This window comes from Acanthopagrus latus, chromosome 1, assembly GCF_904848185.1.
Source record: "Acanthopagrus latus isolate v.2019 chromosome 1, fAcaLat1.1, whole genome shotgun sequence".
Classification (NCBI taxonomy): domain Eukaryota; kingdom Metazoa; phylum Chordata; class Actinopteri; order Spariformes; family Sparidae; genus Acanthopagrus; species Acanthopagrus latus.
The window spans coordinates 28180629-28198116 of NC_051039.1; the positions used below are offsets into that span (position 1 = coordinate 28180629).

A 17488-nucleotide genomic window follows, 5' to 3' on the forward strand; every position below is an offset into this window, starting at 1 on the left:
ATGTTGTTGCTGCAGTGCAGTGTCACTTCTAAGCTCATTGTGTCAGGACTTTTATGATATGATAAGGTAGTCACTGCAGACTGGCTCATTACTGTGTGTGTGCTTAGTTTAAAATCCTGATCGACACTCTGTGTGTGTTTTGTGTCCACAGCACAGTCCTTTCTTTGCGGAGCAGCTGACGGCATTTCAGGTGTGGTTGACGATGGGTGTGGAGAACAGAAACCCTCCTGAGCAGCTGCCGATCGTACTGCAGGTATATGGCACACACGCACACACAAAATACAAAAAAAAATGTGTATGAAGCACAACAGAATTTGTGATGGCTTTAGAAAGTCATTATGAACATGAACAAAAGCCATTAGATTCATCTCATGTACGCTGTCAGCAGTTTTCTATTGTTAAGGTGCACTGCCCATAAATTACATATTATAAAAGGCATTAAAGGCAGTCGGAAGACCTGAACTTTTTCCCATTTAAAAAAGATGTGTGCATAAAAAAACCTTGCTTGAGCAGGTCCTAAGAATCCCACTTGTAACTTTTGATCGATACATTTCAAATCAACTAAAATTGACGGCTCTTGCCTTGTGAGTTCCCCTAATATAATGCCAGAACAGAGGAGGGTTTAGTCAGGAATATCCTCAGACCAATAGAGAAAATCCAACTTTTTGGAAGAGGAGATCACAGTGATGGTAGGGGAGACTGAAGCCAGGTACATGTATTATTCTGTGGACTAAATAGGGAGTTGACAAAAAAAAGCCAGTTGTTCCTAAGTGCAAAATTAACCACAGGCTTGGCTCGTGTTCCAACCTGCAAATACCTTACATACAGTCATGATAAAAAAGTTTCATACACTTGTAAAGAACATGTATACTATGGCAGTCTTTTGTTCCAATGAAACTACTGTCTATCAAAAAAAAGCATGAAGTTTAGTTCAATAGAATATCATGTAAAAGTTAATTTATCCCTAAATGTGATTAATTTAAATTGTCAGTTTCATATTTGCTAGATTCATTGCACATAAAGTGAAATGTTTTAAAATTCAAATAGTTTGATGATTACAGCTTACAGTTCATGAATCCAATCAACAAAAGGATTTATAATACTGAAGTGTCAAGTTTCAGAAAAAGTTTGTTCATCCACAAGCAACTGGTAGTCCTCTTCCTCTGGACAGAATCAGTGAAGTTCAGCTACAGTTGTTGGCTTCATGACACTGACTTCAGCACAGCCCACATGTTCTTGGTTGGTTCAAGTCAGGACTTTGGCCATTCCAAAACCTCAGCTCAAGGTTTTCTCTCAGCAGCAGGTCATCGTTTGAGTTTTCTTCCTGAACACAACTGAGCCATTCACTTTATACTTACAGTTGTTTGTACAGTTGATCTTGGGACCTGTAACTGCTTTCAAATGGCTCCAAGTGACTTTCCTGACTTGTTCAAATCAATATGGGCAATGCTGAGCTCCTTAGACTTTCCTATAGTAGTGTTCGTGGCTGAGTCTTATATGTGTTTCTAACAGGCCCCATTAAAATGAGCCCAGTACAGTCATCAGCTGTTATCAATCAGAATCACTCAGAAGAAGTTAAGCGGCCGCGCTATGAAGTAAATTTGATTGACACAACTTTTACATCACTAAAATAGGTAATTCAGTTTGTTATATGTGTATTTATGACCCGGCTGATTTGGTCACATTTTCAGAAGACCTATAATAAATCCATTATTGAACCAAATTTCAAAATCATTGGAACTGAAAACTGCCATGATATGCATTTCCTTTACAAGTTTATGTAAACTTTAGACCATGAGTGTACCCAGCAGCAACATCACTGACATCCATTCTCGACTTTAGAGATAAGATCGTTTCAATGTCAAACGGAGATTTTTAAGCAACTACTACTGTACGTGATATTCTTCTGAAGTCATACTTAAAATCAGAACGAATCATACTGTATGACTGTTTTATAAATGAGGCCGATCTTGTGTTGTGGCAGCTGAGCTGCTGGCCACGCAGCATCTCTGTGTCCCCCAAACAGAAAGGGAAGCTTTTTAAACTCGGACCTTACAGCCTGCTTCATCTTTTTCAAAAGCTTTTTCAAAATGTTCTCTCTCTTTTGCACTGTTCAGTCCTATGATCTTTGATGATAATTCAGCATTATAATTACATTTCATTATGTGCTATAAAAACATATTTAGAAGTAGTCAATACTGATGGATTTAGGAACTGTGATTAGAGATTGCAGTAAAACCGAAAGGCACAAACTAAAGTAAACTGAAAAGCATGGTGTTGAATATGAAATACAGAAAATGTGATTAAAGAGAAAGTAACATTGAAATGTAAGAAAACATATCATGCAAACAGCTTTTCTGCTTTCTTCACTCATGGTTTTGCATCATTGAGTCTCTCTGGTATTCACACTCACACACAGACATGCTAACTTTCTTCCCATCATCAACAGATTTTAAATGAAGACCTCTATCTGTAAATGTGTTGAAATGTACTTCTGTTGTCAGAGATTTTCTCAGTAAAGGAGGGGCCATCGTACCTCACTCCATAAACAGTTATACATATTATATAGTTTATACGTGGACAGAAAAAGAAGCTGTAAACCAGCGCTCTGATATCTTGTTAGCCATTACACTGCTTTCAGAAATGCAATTCATTAATTTAGAATGGCTGCCAGTCATTTAAGTTTGTGTACATTTTTAAATAAAATTTGCAACATCAATTTTACAAGATTTGAAACATAAACATTTAAAACATTTCAGTACCACTTATAAAATAACTCAAGTCTGAATTAAATGCTGTCACATTAACAGGATGACTTTAGTACAAACAATATTCGGAACAGAAGAGCAAAAATTGGCATCTCGATGACCTCTGGGTTTAAAGCACAGACTATGTAACCCTGTTTGAGTATAATTCGATTTCTATGATTTAGATCTGTGTTTGAATACCTGAGAAGCAACATACAGATGGGACCAGTGATGTTGCAGAATCCATGTTATAAAAGGGCTTCACGCCATTGTGCACTGGCAAACTCAGTGCTGCAAGAGCATCTTAAGCGCACACATCACCTGCCAAGAGCCTTTGAGCCCTATTTAAATGGTCTGTGGTGCTTGGTGTAAAGCTCAAGGCACTGTTGCATTCAGGGTGTGTTCAAGTCTGTTTTGCCAGTTAAACGGTGGATAATCTGGCAGCAAATTAAGGAACACAGGAACTTAAATGAAACCAATCCGAGTGTCATCTCCCATTCCCTTTATGAGCCACCTGTGTCATTTCACAATCATCAGTGCTGTTGGCGATCGTGTGACTGCATATGCTAAAAAGACATGTCATTTCACTGAGGAGGAGGAATAGTGTTGCTGTACGTCCCTCTGTGCGTGAAAGTGATACGAGGATCGCAGTTCATGGATCAGGTTGGACAGTCTTAATTAAAATTCCTGACCCATCTACAGGATCACATAATATTTTATGTTCATTACTGTTTTGTCTTCTTCTACACATCAAAAGGTCACACACAGTCCAGATTTATACATAGATAGTTTGAAGTAAAGCAGCCTTCCACCTGTTAAATCCTGAGATCAGGTCTGACAATATTTATTTTAGAAGCTGAAATATTAATTTTGTTTCCTGTTGATTTTATAACTACAGCTTGTAGTTTCACTGCTTAAATGTTGCACGATGACAGTGACACGACTGCGTGCATGGAAATGTAAAAAATATCTTTATTCATAAAATCAGAGTGCAGACGCGTTGAGAACCCTCCTGTGTGTGTTGCATCTTACTATATGAATAATGCACTCTTTAACTAGCAGGGAAAATATGGTGCCTTTGACTTTAGACCAGCTTTTTGTCGGTTTTACTGTGCTGTTGCTTTCTGCTGCCTCAAGATAGCAATTTGCCATCAGTGCACTTGACAACACCTAAATTTAAGACCACAGGGGCGCACAGGTGGGTGCAAGTACATTTTCTCCTTATACAATGTGGGTGCTAGGCATGAAAATGACAACTGCATCAGTCACCTTCCTCCTTCTCTTCCTTCTTCTTCTCCTCTTCCTTCTTCTCCTCCTTATTCTTCATCTCCTCCTCCTCATCATTACATCTGACACTAGAGACATGCACTGCAAGGTACTTGCTGTAATTTGAGCTGAGCATTTGCAGGCTGATGTCTTCATTACAGCCATGCAACAAAGCTATGACAGGACCAGTGTCTGCTGTGTTCCCTGTAGTGGAGTTGAATTTATTTGGTATACCTCATAATATGGATGAAAATCCTGTTAAAACCTTGTTTAGTGTTTTTCTGCTGTTAACTTACAGCAGTGGGGTGTCCCCCCCCCCGCCACATTTTACCTCGTCCTCATACCAGCACCATCCCGTGGGGCCATACAGTTGTGGTGTTGTATTATATCACAGTGTAGTAGTGCCGCTGTCCGCGTCGAATGGTAATTTCCTGCTGACTCAGCACACTTTGAGCCGCAGGCCGTCCATACAGCAGTTCTGTCGGGACCCGTTAAAAGCCGAGCAAAAGGCAAACTGATTGGGGTGTGCTGGACGGTGTGTGAAGCTGTCCGTGTGTGTGTGTGTGCGTGCGCGTGCGTGCGCGCACACTCGCTCTTGATCTGGAAAGAAAGGAAGTAAAGCACCAGTAGCCCTTAAGATTATGCAACGTTATGCAGCTTTTCACGGTGAGAGCAAAGTAATCTCAAGGCTACTTCATGCCCTCTGATGTAACGGATAGACACATAAACAGGTTTTATACCCTTTTAAGCACACAGTTGCGTAAGAATGAACCTAAAAGACTAGCGCGTACTCTTGGAGGATTTACAGTTTGATGCCAAAATTATAATCTGGCTCGATTTGAAAGATGCTAGAGCGACAAGAAAAGGGCAGCAGGGAGCACTCCATCAATAATGCTCTTTAATGAAATGAGCAGAGGGAAGGACAACGGAGCACAGGAGGGAGAAATACGGTGTGGCGTTGTCTTGATGACAGCCAGGGGGGATTAACAGATTTTGCATAGGGATTACAACATCTCTAAATTGCGATGTTACAGTAATAATAGCCGTTTCACATTCACACACATTGGCCTTTAGGTGTCGGTGACGTGCGTCGTCGAATGACATGAAGCCGTATGTCTCACTGCTCGCACACGCAGCGGGATGATGGGTAGTGCTTACTCATCGCACTAAAGGAGGATTGGAGTCAAGGTGTTACGCAAATAAGGAACGAGAGACAAATGTGCACACACACATACACACACACACTCGTGCAGAGAGAAAAGTGTTGCTCAGAGATTGTATTTTCATCCCTGCTTTGATGAATCAGCACATCAATGTTAATGTGGTATTTGAATCACATGCATGAAATATGCTTATGTGTGTGTGACGGCGTATGACGTCTCTGTCAAATCGGGTTGAAAAAAATGAATCGTAACATAGAAAAGCCTGGATCAGTAGAGGCTTCAATTTAATTCTTGCTTGTGGGCTTTTCTTATTCTACAGAATACACACCTACGTCATATTCACACACACATAAATATCCATGTTCCCACGCTCTTCCTGGGAGCTGGAGGCAACCCTGGCCTGGTCTTCCCCCAGCCTCCTTCTGGAAGCATGGTCATGCTCACCAGGTTAAAGTCACGGAGAACGCTAATAATACATGATGTGTTGGTGGAAGTGCCTGTGCGTGCATGTGTGTGTGTTTGAGTGTGTGTGGACCCAGGCTCCTCCATATGCCTGTTCCCATCACACACTGTGGGACAGTCGCACATGGGGTTTGACCGGTGTCCAGAGACTCTGTGCTGCTTTGTGCTAAATGCTGCATACACACAAACTCACGCACACATATACATTTATAGCACATACCATATGCGTCCTTAAAATAGTTCCCCTCAGCCAAAAACTGCTACATCGTGATCCCGTTTGGCATCACACGTATGCACACGCAAACACACACTTGGGTCCTGTCCTCAACCGGAAACCCCTTCAGAAGCAAAGTGAAATGGCAGCCAAGAAGACACACCTAGGCACATCACACACGTACGCTTTTGCACGCCTACAGACACACACACACACACACATACACGCACACACACACAGGCAGAGTAAACAAGTGTGACCTGGTGCCAGTGTATTAGCAGCAGTGATGGGAGAGCCACCTGTTTCACTCCACCTCCTCATCCTCTCTCTGCCGTTTCTCCTGCTGTCCTTCCTCCTCCTCCTCTTCCTTTAATCTTGGGCTTCCTCCTTATTTGTAGGCAGCACAGCCGACCTATGACCTTTCTCTTTCTCTTTCAGGTCCTCCTCAGTCAGGTGCATCGGCTGCGGGCTCTAGACCTGCTGGGGCGCTTCCTGGATCTGGGTCCATGGGCTGTCAGCCTGGTGCGTTGTGATCATGTGCCTGTTTGAAAATACGGGGGGAAAGAAATTGGTTCCATTTTAAAAGTACTCCCAACACTCCAGATAACAAGGCAGACAGAAATTAGCAAAATAATTGTTTAATCTGAAGAGAACTATGAGAACTTGGCTGGCCCGATACAGCTGGATCAAATTAATACCACGCAGCAACAACCTTGGCTGGAAACTGAAGCTTTTAACTTGTGTGCCAATACGATAGTTTCCGTTTGTATGCTGAGGCTCAGAGATTTCCATCTCTGAGATCTCTGCCTAAAAGACAAACACAGTAAAAGTGGAACATGTGTTGAGTTTTTCACATTGAATCTGTCATTGTTCACACTACAATAATGTTTTCACCTCCACTGTTTTGGTGTAGGGGCTGGAGTTTCAGAAGTGTGTATCTCAAAATCATGTCACATAAAAGCAAAAAACTGCCTGCAATGCTTGAGACTCCTGAAGTAAAAACATATGTCTTTTTGGAATTTGAGTGGAAGGAAGGAAGGAGCTTTAGACTGGAAAGACTGCCATTTTGGGAGATCCACTTGAATCCACCTACATTGGAAAAACACTAGAAAGGGATCTCTTAATCGATAGTATGAATAGGAGAAATGATTACAGTAACCAAGGGCCAAATGGATGGAGCTAGAGTCTGATCATAATTAACTTAGATAAACGTAAAGGTCTGGAGCATGGGGAAACAGGCAAGAGTTAAAGTGAAACTCTCAGCGAAATGCAATCTAGGGTCTTTTTGTGAATGTATTCGAGTCAAACGTTTGTTTAAAAGCATAATTACAACAAAAGCAACACTTAAGATTGACTGACTGTATTTTCGTTTTCGGGTCAAAATCATTTTCAGTTGAGTCCTAGGGGCAAATGTTAGCGTAGCAACGTTTGACATGAATTCACAAAAGACCCTAAGTCGCATTTTGGCGTTTCACTTTAACTCATGCCTGTTTCCCTGTGCTCCAGATAGTTATGCTAAATAAATGATAAACCCATTTTCTCTGCAAAGCTGAAACAAAGCACAGAGATAAAGTCAAAGTCAGATGACATTAATCATCCCAGCTCCTGCTCTGCTGAATCCCATTTCTGTGTATATGTTCACATTCAGATGTGTCTTGGTGGTCAAACTTGAACAAATACATTGAGCAGGAAGTACTGATCATAACTGCAATATCACTACCGCTCTATTAACACCAGTGTTGTGTGTGTGTGTCTCCAGGCGCTGTCTGTGGGGATCTTCCCCTACGTGTTAAAGCTGCTACAGAGTTCAGCCAGAGAACTGCGGCCACTGTTGGTGTTCATCTGGGCTAAGATCCTTGCTGTGGACAGTGTAAGTTATATAAAACACCACTCAAACCCTCAGCGCTTGACTCAACGTTTTTTATTTGATCTGTTTCTTTTCGTGACTGGTTGATTGTCATCACATGAACTCTGTCTGCTTTACACAGAGAGTAACTGATAGATAGATAGCAAGTGATGATGAGATATTACTTCATTTTTGCGTCAAAGTTTTGCATTTATTAAAGAAGTGTTCATTCACACTTTTTTTGTGTTGTGTTTGTCTCGTGACTTTCATGGGAAACCTTAACTGCAAGTTAAGTTTCAAGTTGCAGGGGATTAAAGATGAATGATAAAGTACACCATTGTAAATCATGTCATTTTTTTGCAATAAGTTAGATGCTTCAGGACCATGGACAATGCATGTCTTGATTCTTTAATGCCTAAAGTAAATAAAACATTTTCAGTAATAACACTCAATGGTATACCATCAATGTTCAGTCATGTTTCGGACGCGCTGCCATAGACGAAACCAACACTCCCTGTGACAGCACTGCTGTATGAGTGGATTTTGACATTTGCACTGAATTGAAACCGACTCTTTCTCCTCCTCTGTTCCTCTTTCTCAATTCAGATAAGCTTTATTGGCATTAATGTTTAAGTTACATTATTACCAGAGCTAATTTACACATCATTGAATGAAAAAACTTAAAATAAAAATTAAAAAAATTAAATAGCACTTTCTCTATGACAACAGTCAAAAGATTGTGCAGCTAAAACTGCACAATGACTTTTCTCCATACATAGACGAGGCAGCTTCTGAGGATCAGGGAGTTGAATGAACCAAGGATATGTATGATTTATTTCTTAGAGGAAATTCTCTTCTTAAATCCTTGTATTTCTCACAGTATAGTGAAAATTGAGATTCTGTCTCAACCTCTCTTTTATTACAAAGTGAGCACAGTCTGGCCTCCCTGGGCAGCCTGTGATGACCTGTATCTATAGCAATGGCTATGTCAACTCAGTCTGTACATTGTCTGCATAATTTATCCTCAGTTTTACATCAGTCACAGTGGTCAGATACCCTGCTACCATGTGCTCTCTTTGTAGGGCCATTACAATTCTGATTTACTTCATGATTTTGTGGTTTCATTCCAATTATTCATGTAATTTTCTCTTTCTTTTGAGACGGTTTGGTTTGGCCTGTTAAGTGTCTGTCTTGAAGAACCGAGGGATCTGTGGATCTTTGCTTTTAATCTTTGTTCAACCCCTGGCACTGAAGGGGATTGTAATGTTAAGAATTGGAGTTGCTAGATAAGATGTTTATAAAAAGTAATTTCTCTCTGTCCGTCTCCCTCCCTCTATCTCTTTCTTCCTATCTGTCTTTGCAGTCATGTCAAGCTGACCTGGTGAAAGACAATGGACATAAGTACTTCCTGTCTGTGCTGGCCGACAGTTACATGCCAGTGAGTAAACATCAATCCCCTTTGTGCATTTGTGGGAAAGGTTACCAATGTCAGATTATCTTTACTTATAATATAAATGAATGGATCTCATTTTACTGGTCTAAAAGGAGTTCAACAGAGACACTTCAGACAGCAGTATATGAAAATAGATATATTTCCCTGAAGTTCCCTTCTTTGTCACAGGCTGAGCATCGAACCATGGCTGTGTTTATATTGGCTGTCATCGTCAACAGCTACAACACAGGACAGGTATGAGTGTGTTTGTATGTGTCTGTGTGTGTGTGAGCATGTTTGGATATTTTGTGGTCAATTTTTTTTTATTTTGAGTTATTTGGCATTGATCGTTTCAACACTATACAAGCACAGTACTGCTGTCTAATCATTTAGGGCACTTTCTTTTCATAAAATAAAAGACATACAGTAATTCATACACACATTCATACGCTGATGGTGGTGGCTGCCATGCAAGGTACAGACCAGCACTTCAGGAGCAGTTTGGGGTTCAGTATCTTGCCCAAGGACACTTCAGCATGCAGACCAGGGGAATTCAACCAGCGACCTTCTGATAACAAGATGCTGGCTCTGCCCCTGAGCCAGAGCCACCCATGTAAACCACATATTTTGTCACCGATCGCCCACATGACAAAGTTCTCTTATTTGCCCCCCTTCATTCTTTCCCCAGCCTAAAGGGCACATGTGTAAAACAACTACAATATAAAAATCCTGAGAAATACATAAAAATGTTTCTATACAAATTGTTTACAGACACAAATACATCAACAAAAATATTCACATAATGATACAAATTATGAACATCACAGCAAATGGCTACAGTAAAACAGTGTAGCCCTTATCTTTGGAGTGATGAGACCATTGTATGTAGTCACCAACATGACTTGGTTATATAACTTGATTTGACATCTTTCAGTGCTTTAGACACAATTTTAATTGTATTGGTTGGGACTATATAGAGTGCCAGAGAGATAATGTATGATAATTTATGATGAGGCTTCAACCAGAAATAATGTTTTAAAATTATACATTTCAAGTGTTTAAAAGCAGTCAGACAAGCTCATTACATATTTTGTTGAGTTGTGTCCTTACATTATACCAGATGTTTCTAACAATGTATATATGTGTAACAATGCGTTTCATCTGGTCATGTATTGCTACTTCAGGATAGGAAAAACAGCAAGGAAACTAAACTTAACACAAAGTTTAGTCATTGTGTCTGAGTTGCATCAGATAGATCTCCATCTACAGCTGTGGTGGTGTAATAGTGTGTTCACCAGCATTTTGGCAGACCTGACAGTAGAAGTCATCTCCAAGGTTTGGCAACATTAATTACTGAATTATCATTTAAATATAAAACATATGATAAACTGGGAATACCAGTTCAAGTAACATCAGAAAGCATGTTTGAAGCTGTGTGCATTACTGCACTGCTGTCTGTCTGATTGCCACAAGTCCAAAGGGAGAACATCGCGCATTATTCATTTAGTTCCCTCACCAGAACCACGGCAGGTTGTTTGGGGCCAGCCGTCACTTTGAGAGATTACTCTCTCGCCCATTGTGTATTTCTGGGACATATTGGCTATGTGACAGTTTTGTCACCAACAGTCACCTGTAGAATTTCCAACTCCGTTCCAGCCACCTCCATGGTGATACTTTATCACCGCAAAGTGTCACTATGGCCTGCTCCTGGTGCTCTGCGTTCAATCCCAGAAGCCTTTTGTGTCTGACGCTGATCAAACATCTAAGGGTGTGATGTTGGGATGATGTAGCTCGTCATCTCAGGAAATACGCACACACACACTCACTGACACACTCTACCGCAAAGACATTTTCCTCCATCACTCCCTTTTGCCTCCTCTTTCCTGCTCTCTGCAGTTATTTTTCTAGTTGTTAATGTTATTTGCCTCATTCATTTTTTTCTTCACTGCCTCTCAGTACTTTTCTCCCAACATTATATAAATGTGACAAATCATAAAAGCTATATGTGCTCTCAAGCTCAGAAACACCCATTCTTCTTCCATACCACAGTTCCTTAATGCTCCCACCTCTCACAGGCCCGTGAATAATAGATGATCCCCAACATTACAGAGACTCTCTGCCTGCTCCGCATCTCCATTATTTATCCCGCTTACTTTCAACAACAGTGCTCATTACTGCGGGATCGCTGTTGCCAACATGTCACCAAGCACTGGTGTCTTAATATTCTAGCTCTCAGGGTTCAGCTGGGAGGCTCGATCAGAGTGGAGGGGAAAACGCACCAGTAATCTGAAGCACTTCAGGAAAGTAAAGGAGGGGGGGTGAGGAGGAGATGGGGAGCACCGTGTTGCTGCTGATAAAAGATTTGTTGTTCTAACGTCTCAATCTGTAGGAGACAAAGGAGGATTCTCAGCACACTAAGAGTCCAATTGTTGTTGTTCATGTGGATAGGAGGTGTGCCGTTAAAAGCTTTTACGTCCGTAGGACATCTGAAACTGGGGGATCATCATAGTGCTGAGCATCAATGCACATAACTGATGTTTTGTTGTCCCCCTCCTCACCCTTTTTTCCCTCCTCCATCAACAGGTTCTTTTCTTTTGCAGTGTAGATTTTCCACAGTTATTCCAGTTGTTCCACTGTAACCAGGGGAAAGTGACCAGTTGAAGTAGTGCCTCTTCCTGTTTTGCTTGCACAGTGGTAGTCTTGCTTCTTTTGTGGCATAATTTGACCTTTGACCTTTTTCCGAACACCACTGTAAAAGTCAGGCTCGTAGGGAACAGATGTACACATGGATGGTGTCATTTGTTCCACAGCCTTTACACTTGGTGTTTGGTGTGTTCTTCAGTGTGACAAGTTAAAGCCAAAAGGTTGTCTATTTAACCTCTCACTATATTTATGTACCTCAGTTATCAAATGGACTAGCTTATCAGGCTCTAGGTTAGTCACAGAGGAAAGGAGTATGAGGCAGTAAGCATTGAGTTGCAAGAGTAAAGATGACACATAGACTAACAGGTAAGTTTGAGGTACAGAGAGAGGTACAGTGTTTCCTCTAGGAAGAAGTTGTAGCAGCAGAGGTGTCGTACAGGCGTAATATTTTCTGGTACGTTTGCAAGTTCGCCATCTGGGGTTTTTCAGTGTTTCGTCTGGCAGCAGAGGTGCAATGAACCAGCCTTTTTAACTCATTTGAAAATGGAAAAAATCTGCTCAGACGAAATCTACTATCACCTTTGAAGGGGGACGACGACATGAGAGTTTCTCAATAGCAAAAGGGCACAAAATGTAATGGTACCACTCCAACAACTTGCCAGATAAGAAAAATGACATTAATGCTGCAAAACACTGGGATTTACAACAATGCGCTTTGCCAAACAATCTATTATTTTGTGTGACCTCTATTAACCACTAGGTGACAATTTACATCCACTGGGTGTTAGCTAGCTACTGGCTAACTGACATTCATTCATTCTCCCAATTATTCTTTCTTTTCTATCCTTTTTTTCTAAAATTCATTTGCATTATTAAACGGTGCTAATTGACCGACATTTAATGATATTTCAGTGATTAAATAACTCCAATTCATGGTGATCTTTTATGAATCTTGTCTAAATAATTGTTAATATCTCTGAAAGATCCCTCACACTGTATGACTAAAGACCACTTAGATAACAATAATTAGTGGCCACTTAATTATGAATTATAAAAATATGTATTACCAACACACCTCGAACCTCAGTACACACAGCAAAATACATCTTAAACTCCAATGTTTCACAATAAAGATTCGAAACTCTTTACCTCTGGAGAGAAATAGTATCAGTTTCGAATAACATCAAATAACAGTTCAATCAAATACAAGCTCAGCACAATACATTTACAGTAGTTTCTCCCTTATTGTCCATCATAAGTCCATTGAGAGGACTTTAAATGTGCAGCAATGAAACTCAATGTCAGTGCAAGAATCCGTTCTGCCAGGATAGATGATGAAAACAACAGCTCAGATCTCACAGGGTCGTCTCAACAACTGGCTTGACTCTCAACAACGGCTCAACTCTGCCACCACGGTTGTAGCACAGAGAAGCAGCAGAAGTCCTCACCTTGGGAGGAAAAAAAAAAGTCAAATCCAACCTTGAGAAAGGAAAATTCCCGGCATGCACAGGCCAAAAGGAAAATGTACATGTACAGTCTTTAAACATTTACACGTGCTCAGGGTCAGAAAATGTCAGTTATTTCTCTGTTTCTCATCACGCTTCATTTAACATGTAATCCTTGGAGTAATCCAACGTGTATCTGTTCTGGTCTCGTTTGCACAGAGGAGGAGAATCAGTTGAGAATGCTGAGTGTGTTAATTGATGCAGCAAGCAGCATTCTGATTGGCTGGTCAGGTATTTCAGCCCAGTATCACACGTATAACACAGTGCTATGCTATTCCCATGTCACCTGAATCTTTACAAATGTTGCAAGCACTTTAAGCACATTGACTTCTCTAGAAATGACATTAAACATTTTCAAAGTAATATTAATGCATGTTTGTCTTCTTTTATTCAACACGTTTAACTTATCTCCTGTATGGAAAATATGAATTTGACCATATTAATGTATTTGCTGACTCTTCATCCACTACAGTCTCATATAATACCTAACGCCATGAGTTGTAATTGTTTCCAGTTAAGGGCAAAATGGAACGGATGCAGTGTGAATCCTCCACAGGAAATTTGAGCTTTCTTCACAGCCACTTTAACACAGATATGGGAAAAACAAACACAAATTAAAATTCATTCAATACACCACATTTTCTTTACGTGAAGGTCTTACTGTGTCTCAAAGGCCATAATCCCTCCTTTTTCTGGTAATCTTTAAATGTGAAAAATGTGCAGAAAGTGTCAAGTTGTATAGGCCGGAGCTTAACGCCAAACAAAAGAATGGCAAAGTAGAAGTTACTGGAAAAAAATTATGAGACAAAACAATATATCTTTAAGAAATAAAAATAATAATCAAACTGAAGCAGTCGTGAGAAGAGAAGTAAATATAACATTACGATGGAAACGCATCCCTTCAAGAAATATACTTCGCCATGTGAGCCATTGTAGTACAAGAAATTCCAACTGGGCCTGTGCTTTACTTTTCATGATGCTTGACAAACATTTTATTACTTCTTACAATTTTGAAGGTCCTTTACAGTCAATCAACAGGCTGTACTTTTGTTGCCTCGTGAAAATAAGAAACACAAAGGCAACTGAAATGAAGAGAGAACTTGTTCACGCTCTGCACAAAATCAATCCCTGAAACAGAAACTCTGAGAAGGATATTGTATTGAAGATGACGGCTTTCCTCTTGTGCTTAAGACTTGATTTGACCAGTTAACTTTCGTTCCCATTAAAAAAAAAAAAGATTTGCAGAGGGCTTCAAGGTTCACAGAAATAAGTCCTACTGCTGCACAGCTCATAGTGTTTTTGTCCGTCACACAGTGCAAGGTTACAGGTTAGCAGTGATAATGAGGTACAAGGCTGCTCCCTGCCTGGTGTCTCTGTGCTGCTCAGGAAGCTTAAGACTCGTGCACAGTTATTAACAGTACATTATTGTCAGGTTGTTAAAAATAAGACACTACCACAGTGTCACATCCAGGGTCTACTGTCCATAGATAAAAGCACGAATGGCCACACATGTCCCTCCGGCTGTTACTATCACTTACACCTCAAACCTCAAAGCTTCTTACACTTTTTGATGTACTCTTCTATAGGTATCCCTCCTTAAAAACCTTAAAGTCCAAAAATCATGTCTGACCAACGGAACACTTTTCACACTCATCAGGTTGTGTGACTCCTCTCACTTTCCTCTCCCCCACCAGGAGGCCTGTCTGCAGGGCAACCTAATAGCCAACTGCCTGGAGCAGCTGTCAGACCCCCACCCTTTGCTCCGCCAGTGGGTGGCCATTTGCCTGGGCCGCATCTGGCAGAACTTCGACCCGGCGCGCTGGTGTGGAGTTCGGGACAGCGCCCATGAGAAGCTCTACACTCTGTTGTCGGATCCAATTCCTGAGGTGAGAGGTTAGCACCAGAGCCAAGGTATATTTAAATAATTTTCCCAAACTGCAAAAAAAAAAAAAAAAAAAAAAGCCCTGATGTCTTCTTTTGCAAATGATTCAATCCTTCACAGTTTTCTAAGATTGGAAATCTTTTAAGCACCATTGGAATTAGATGATTATACTTGTTTTAAGATAAAGTGTTCAGATTTATCTTACAAAGATATAAAAGAAAAAAAATTCTCATTTAGGACTGTCAAGATGAAATTAGATTTTCTTATTTTAAAACCAGACCAATATTAAGTATGGGCAGACAAAAACAACACTTTGAATACGATTAATTATACTTTCCTTTACTTTGTATATCAACTTTTATCTTTTACTGAGCCATTGGTATGTTTTGGCAACTTTAATTAAACCAATCCAAGTGTCTTCTCCCATTCCTTTTCACAGTCATCTGTCCCATCAACAACTCTGTTTGACTGCAAATGAAAAAATACACTGATATGTAACTGAGGTGTGCTGATACATCACTCTGTGTACGTGGGGCTCTGAGTCCATGGATGAGATTGGACAGATCATAAATATTATCGTCCTGATCAATAACGGTGGGATCAGAGGGATGAAATACTTCCTTAATGTGGAAAATATTAATGACGTTACCTGCATCGATCCTCCAGCAGCAGATACGATATGTGTACCTCTACATTAACATGCGCATTTGCACACGCAGATAAACTTTATTATCATATGATGACTCACCGACAGGATCGGTTATGTTCTGTGTACTTCTACACAACAAACAGTCACACACACAAGCAGTTCAGATTCATACAGGACAATAGTTTGGCATGAAGCAGCTGTCCTGTCAAATCCTCAGATCCTGTCAAGCTTCATGTTTAATGCTGTTTCCTCTGGAGGGTTTTTGTCTCGAGCTTTTAGTTTTGTTGATTAAATCTGCCACAATGTTGGCTGCGGTGACATTACTGCATTTATGGAAATTTTCAAAATAACTGAAAGTAGCCTCTCAAATCAGAAAGTCAGTGTGAACCCGCCAGTGTAGGCGCATCTCACTATGTGAATAATGCACTCTTTAAATGGCAGCACGTTTTCATTAGAGCAGCTGTCTGTTTGTCTATGGCGCCGTCGTTTTCCGCTGCCTGAAGATAGCAAACTGCCATCAGTGCGCCTGACAACACCTCACTTTAAGACCAACGCACCCAGATGCGCACAAGTAGGAGCAAGTACATCGCTATTTACACCACGTGGGTGCTGCCTCAATTTATCACTGGCGGGGACAGTTGCGCAGACTGTGTGCTGTTTGCGTCAAGTGTAAGATTTTATTTTTTATTTTTTGATACTGCCAAATTTGTCAAGATTACAATATTGTGCTTGTCTGTAGAAGGTAGAAAATTAAAGGTAAATCTACGACTAAAACTATGATCTTGATTTCACCATTTCAGTGTTTTAAGTTACAGAGGTATCACAATATTTTGTAAACTAATGTTAGCATATATCTTTTGTCTTATTCACCTGCATTACTATTTCCACACAGAACATTCCAGATAACCCATCAGCACCACAAACAGAGAAATGAGACAGGTCTTTCTGGAATTAAAGAGAAAAGGACACGATACAGTTAAGGAAGAAAGCACAAAAGCCAATAAATCCTGGCATGGAAATTAGTGAGCTTCCATCTCATACTTTCACTTCAGCATTCCCAAATGAAACACGTCCCACATGAATAAATATGTGGAAAAGGAAAAAGGATTGAAAGCAATTATTTTCTCATTAATAGAAAAGCAGATAGAATCATACGTTACCTAAAGTCTAATGTTTCAGAAAGAATATAAACTATTTGTGATGACTTGTGACAAAACTGAAAATATGTGTGGTGTTTTTAACAGTTAACCAGTATGTAGGTGATATTAATAAGAAAATCAAAGAAGCTGTGGTTAAGATGTTTGTTTGATCCGATTTATTTTTCAGCCTTGATTTTGGTATCTCATAGATTGTTAAATATTATAAAATGTGATGCAGCATCATTTGCACTGTAATGCGTTTCAAGAATAGAATATGAAATACTGGACAATCTGCTAAGAACGTTGGACTGGAGGCGATGATGCACAGGATTGATGAGTTACAGCGGACCTGTCTGACGTGTGTCGACGTGTATGAGGTTATTATATAGCAGCCAGTGCCATCTGCATTGGATCTGATGGCGGTGAGCATGGTGGACAGTGGTATGTAACGCCACTGTGCTTGAGTGTTGCAGATTTATCAACATTTGTGTCCTGCTGAGTGAAGGAAAGCTTTTCTTACAGATACTCTAAGAGTGAGTC

The 17488-nt window shown here is 40.3% G+C and overlaps 1 protein-coding gene across 9 annotated transcripts in view; it reads left to right on the forward strand.

Annotated features, from left to right (window-relative positions):
• The window catches only part of rptor (regulatory associated protein of MTOR, complex 1), a 182220-nt gene that overhangs the window by 110685 nt on the left and 54047 nt on the right, over positions 1 to 17488 (forward strand). For all 9 annotated transcript variants that reach the window (XR_005075259.1, XR_005075265.1, XM_037099484.1 and 6 more), the window contains 6 exons: positions 152 to 253; positions 6291 to 6374; positions 7612 to 7722; positions 9062 to 9136; positions 9320 to 9385; positions 14973 to 15164. Coding sequence is in view for 7 of the 9 variants with exons in the window: in XM_037099484.1 (XP_036955379.1) it covers positions 152 to 253; positions 6291 to 6374; positions 7612 to 7722; positions 9062 to 9136; positions 9320 to 9385; positions 14973 to 15164 (630 nt within the window). In the remaining 2 variants the exon portion in view is untranslated. The remainder of the gene's footprint in view (positions 1 to 151; positions 254 to 6290; positions 6375 to 7611; positions 7723 to 9061; positions 9137 to 9319; positions 9386 to 14972; positions 15165 to 17488) is intronic.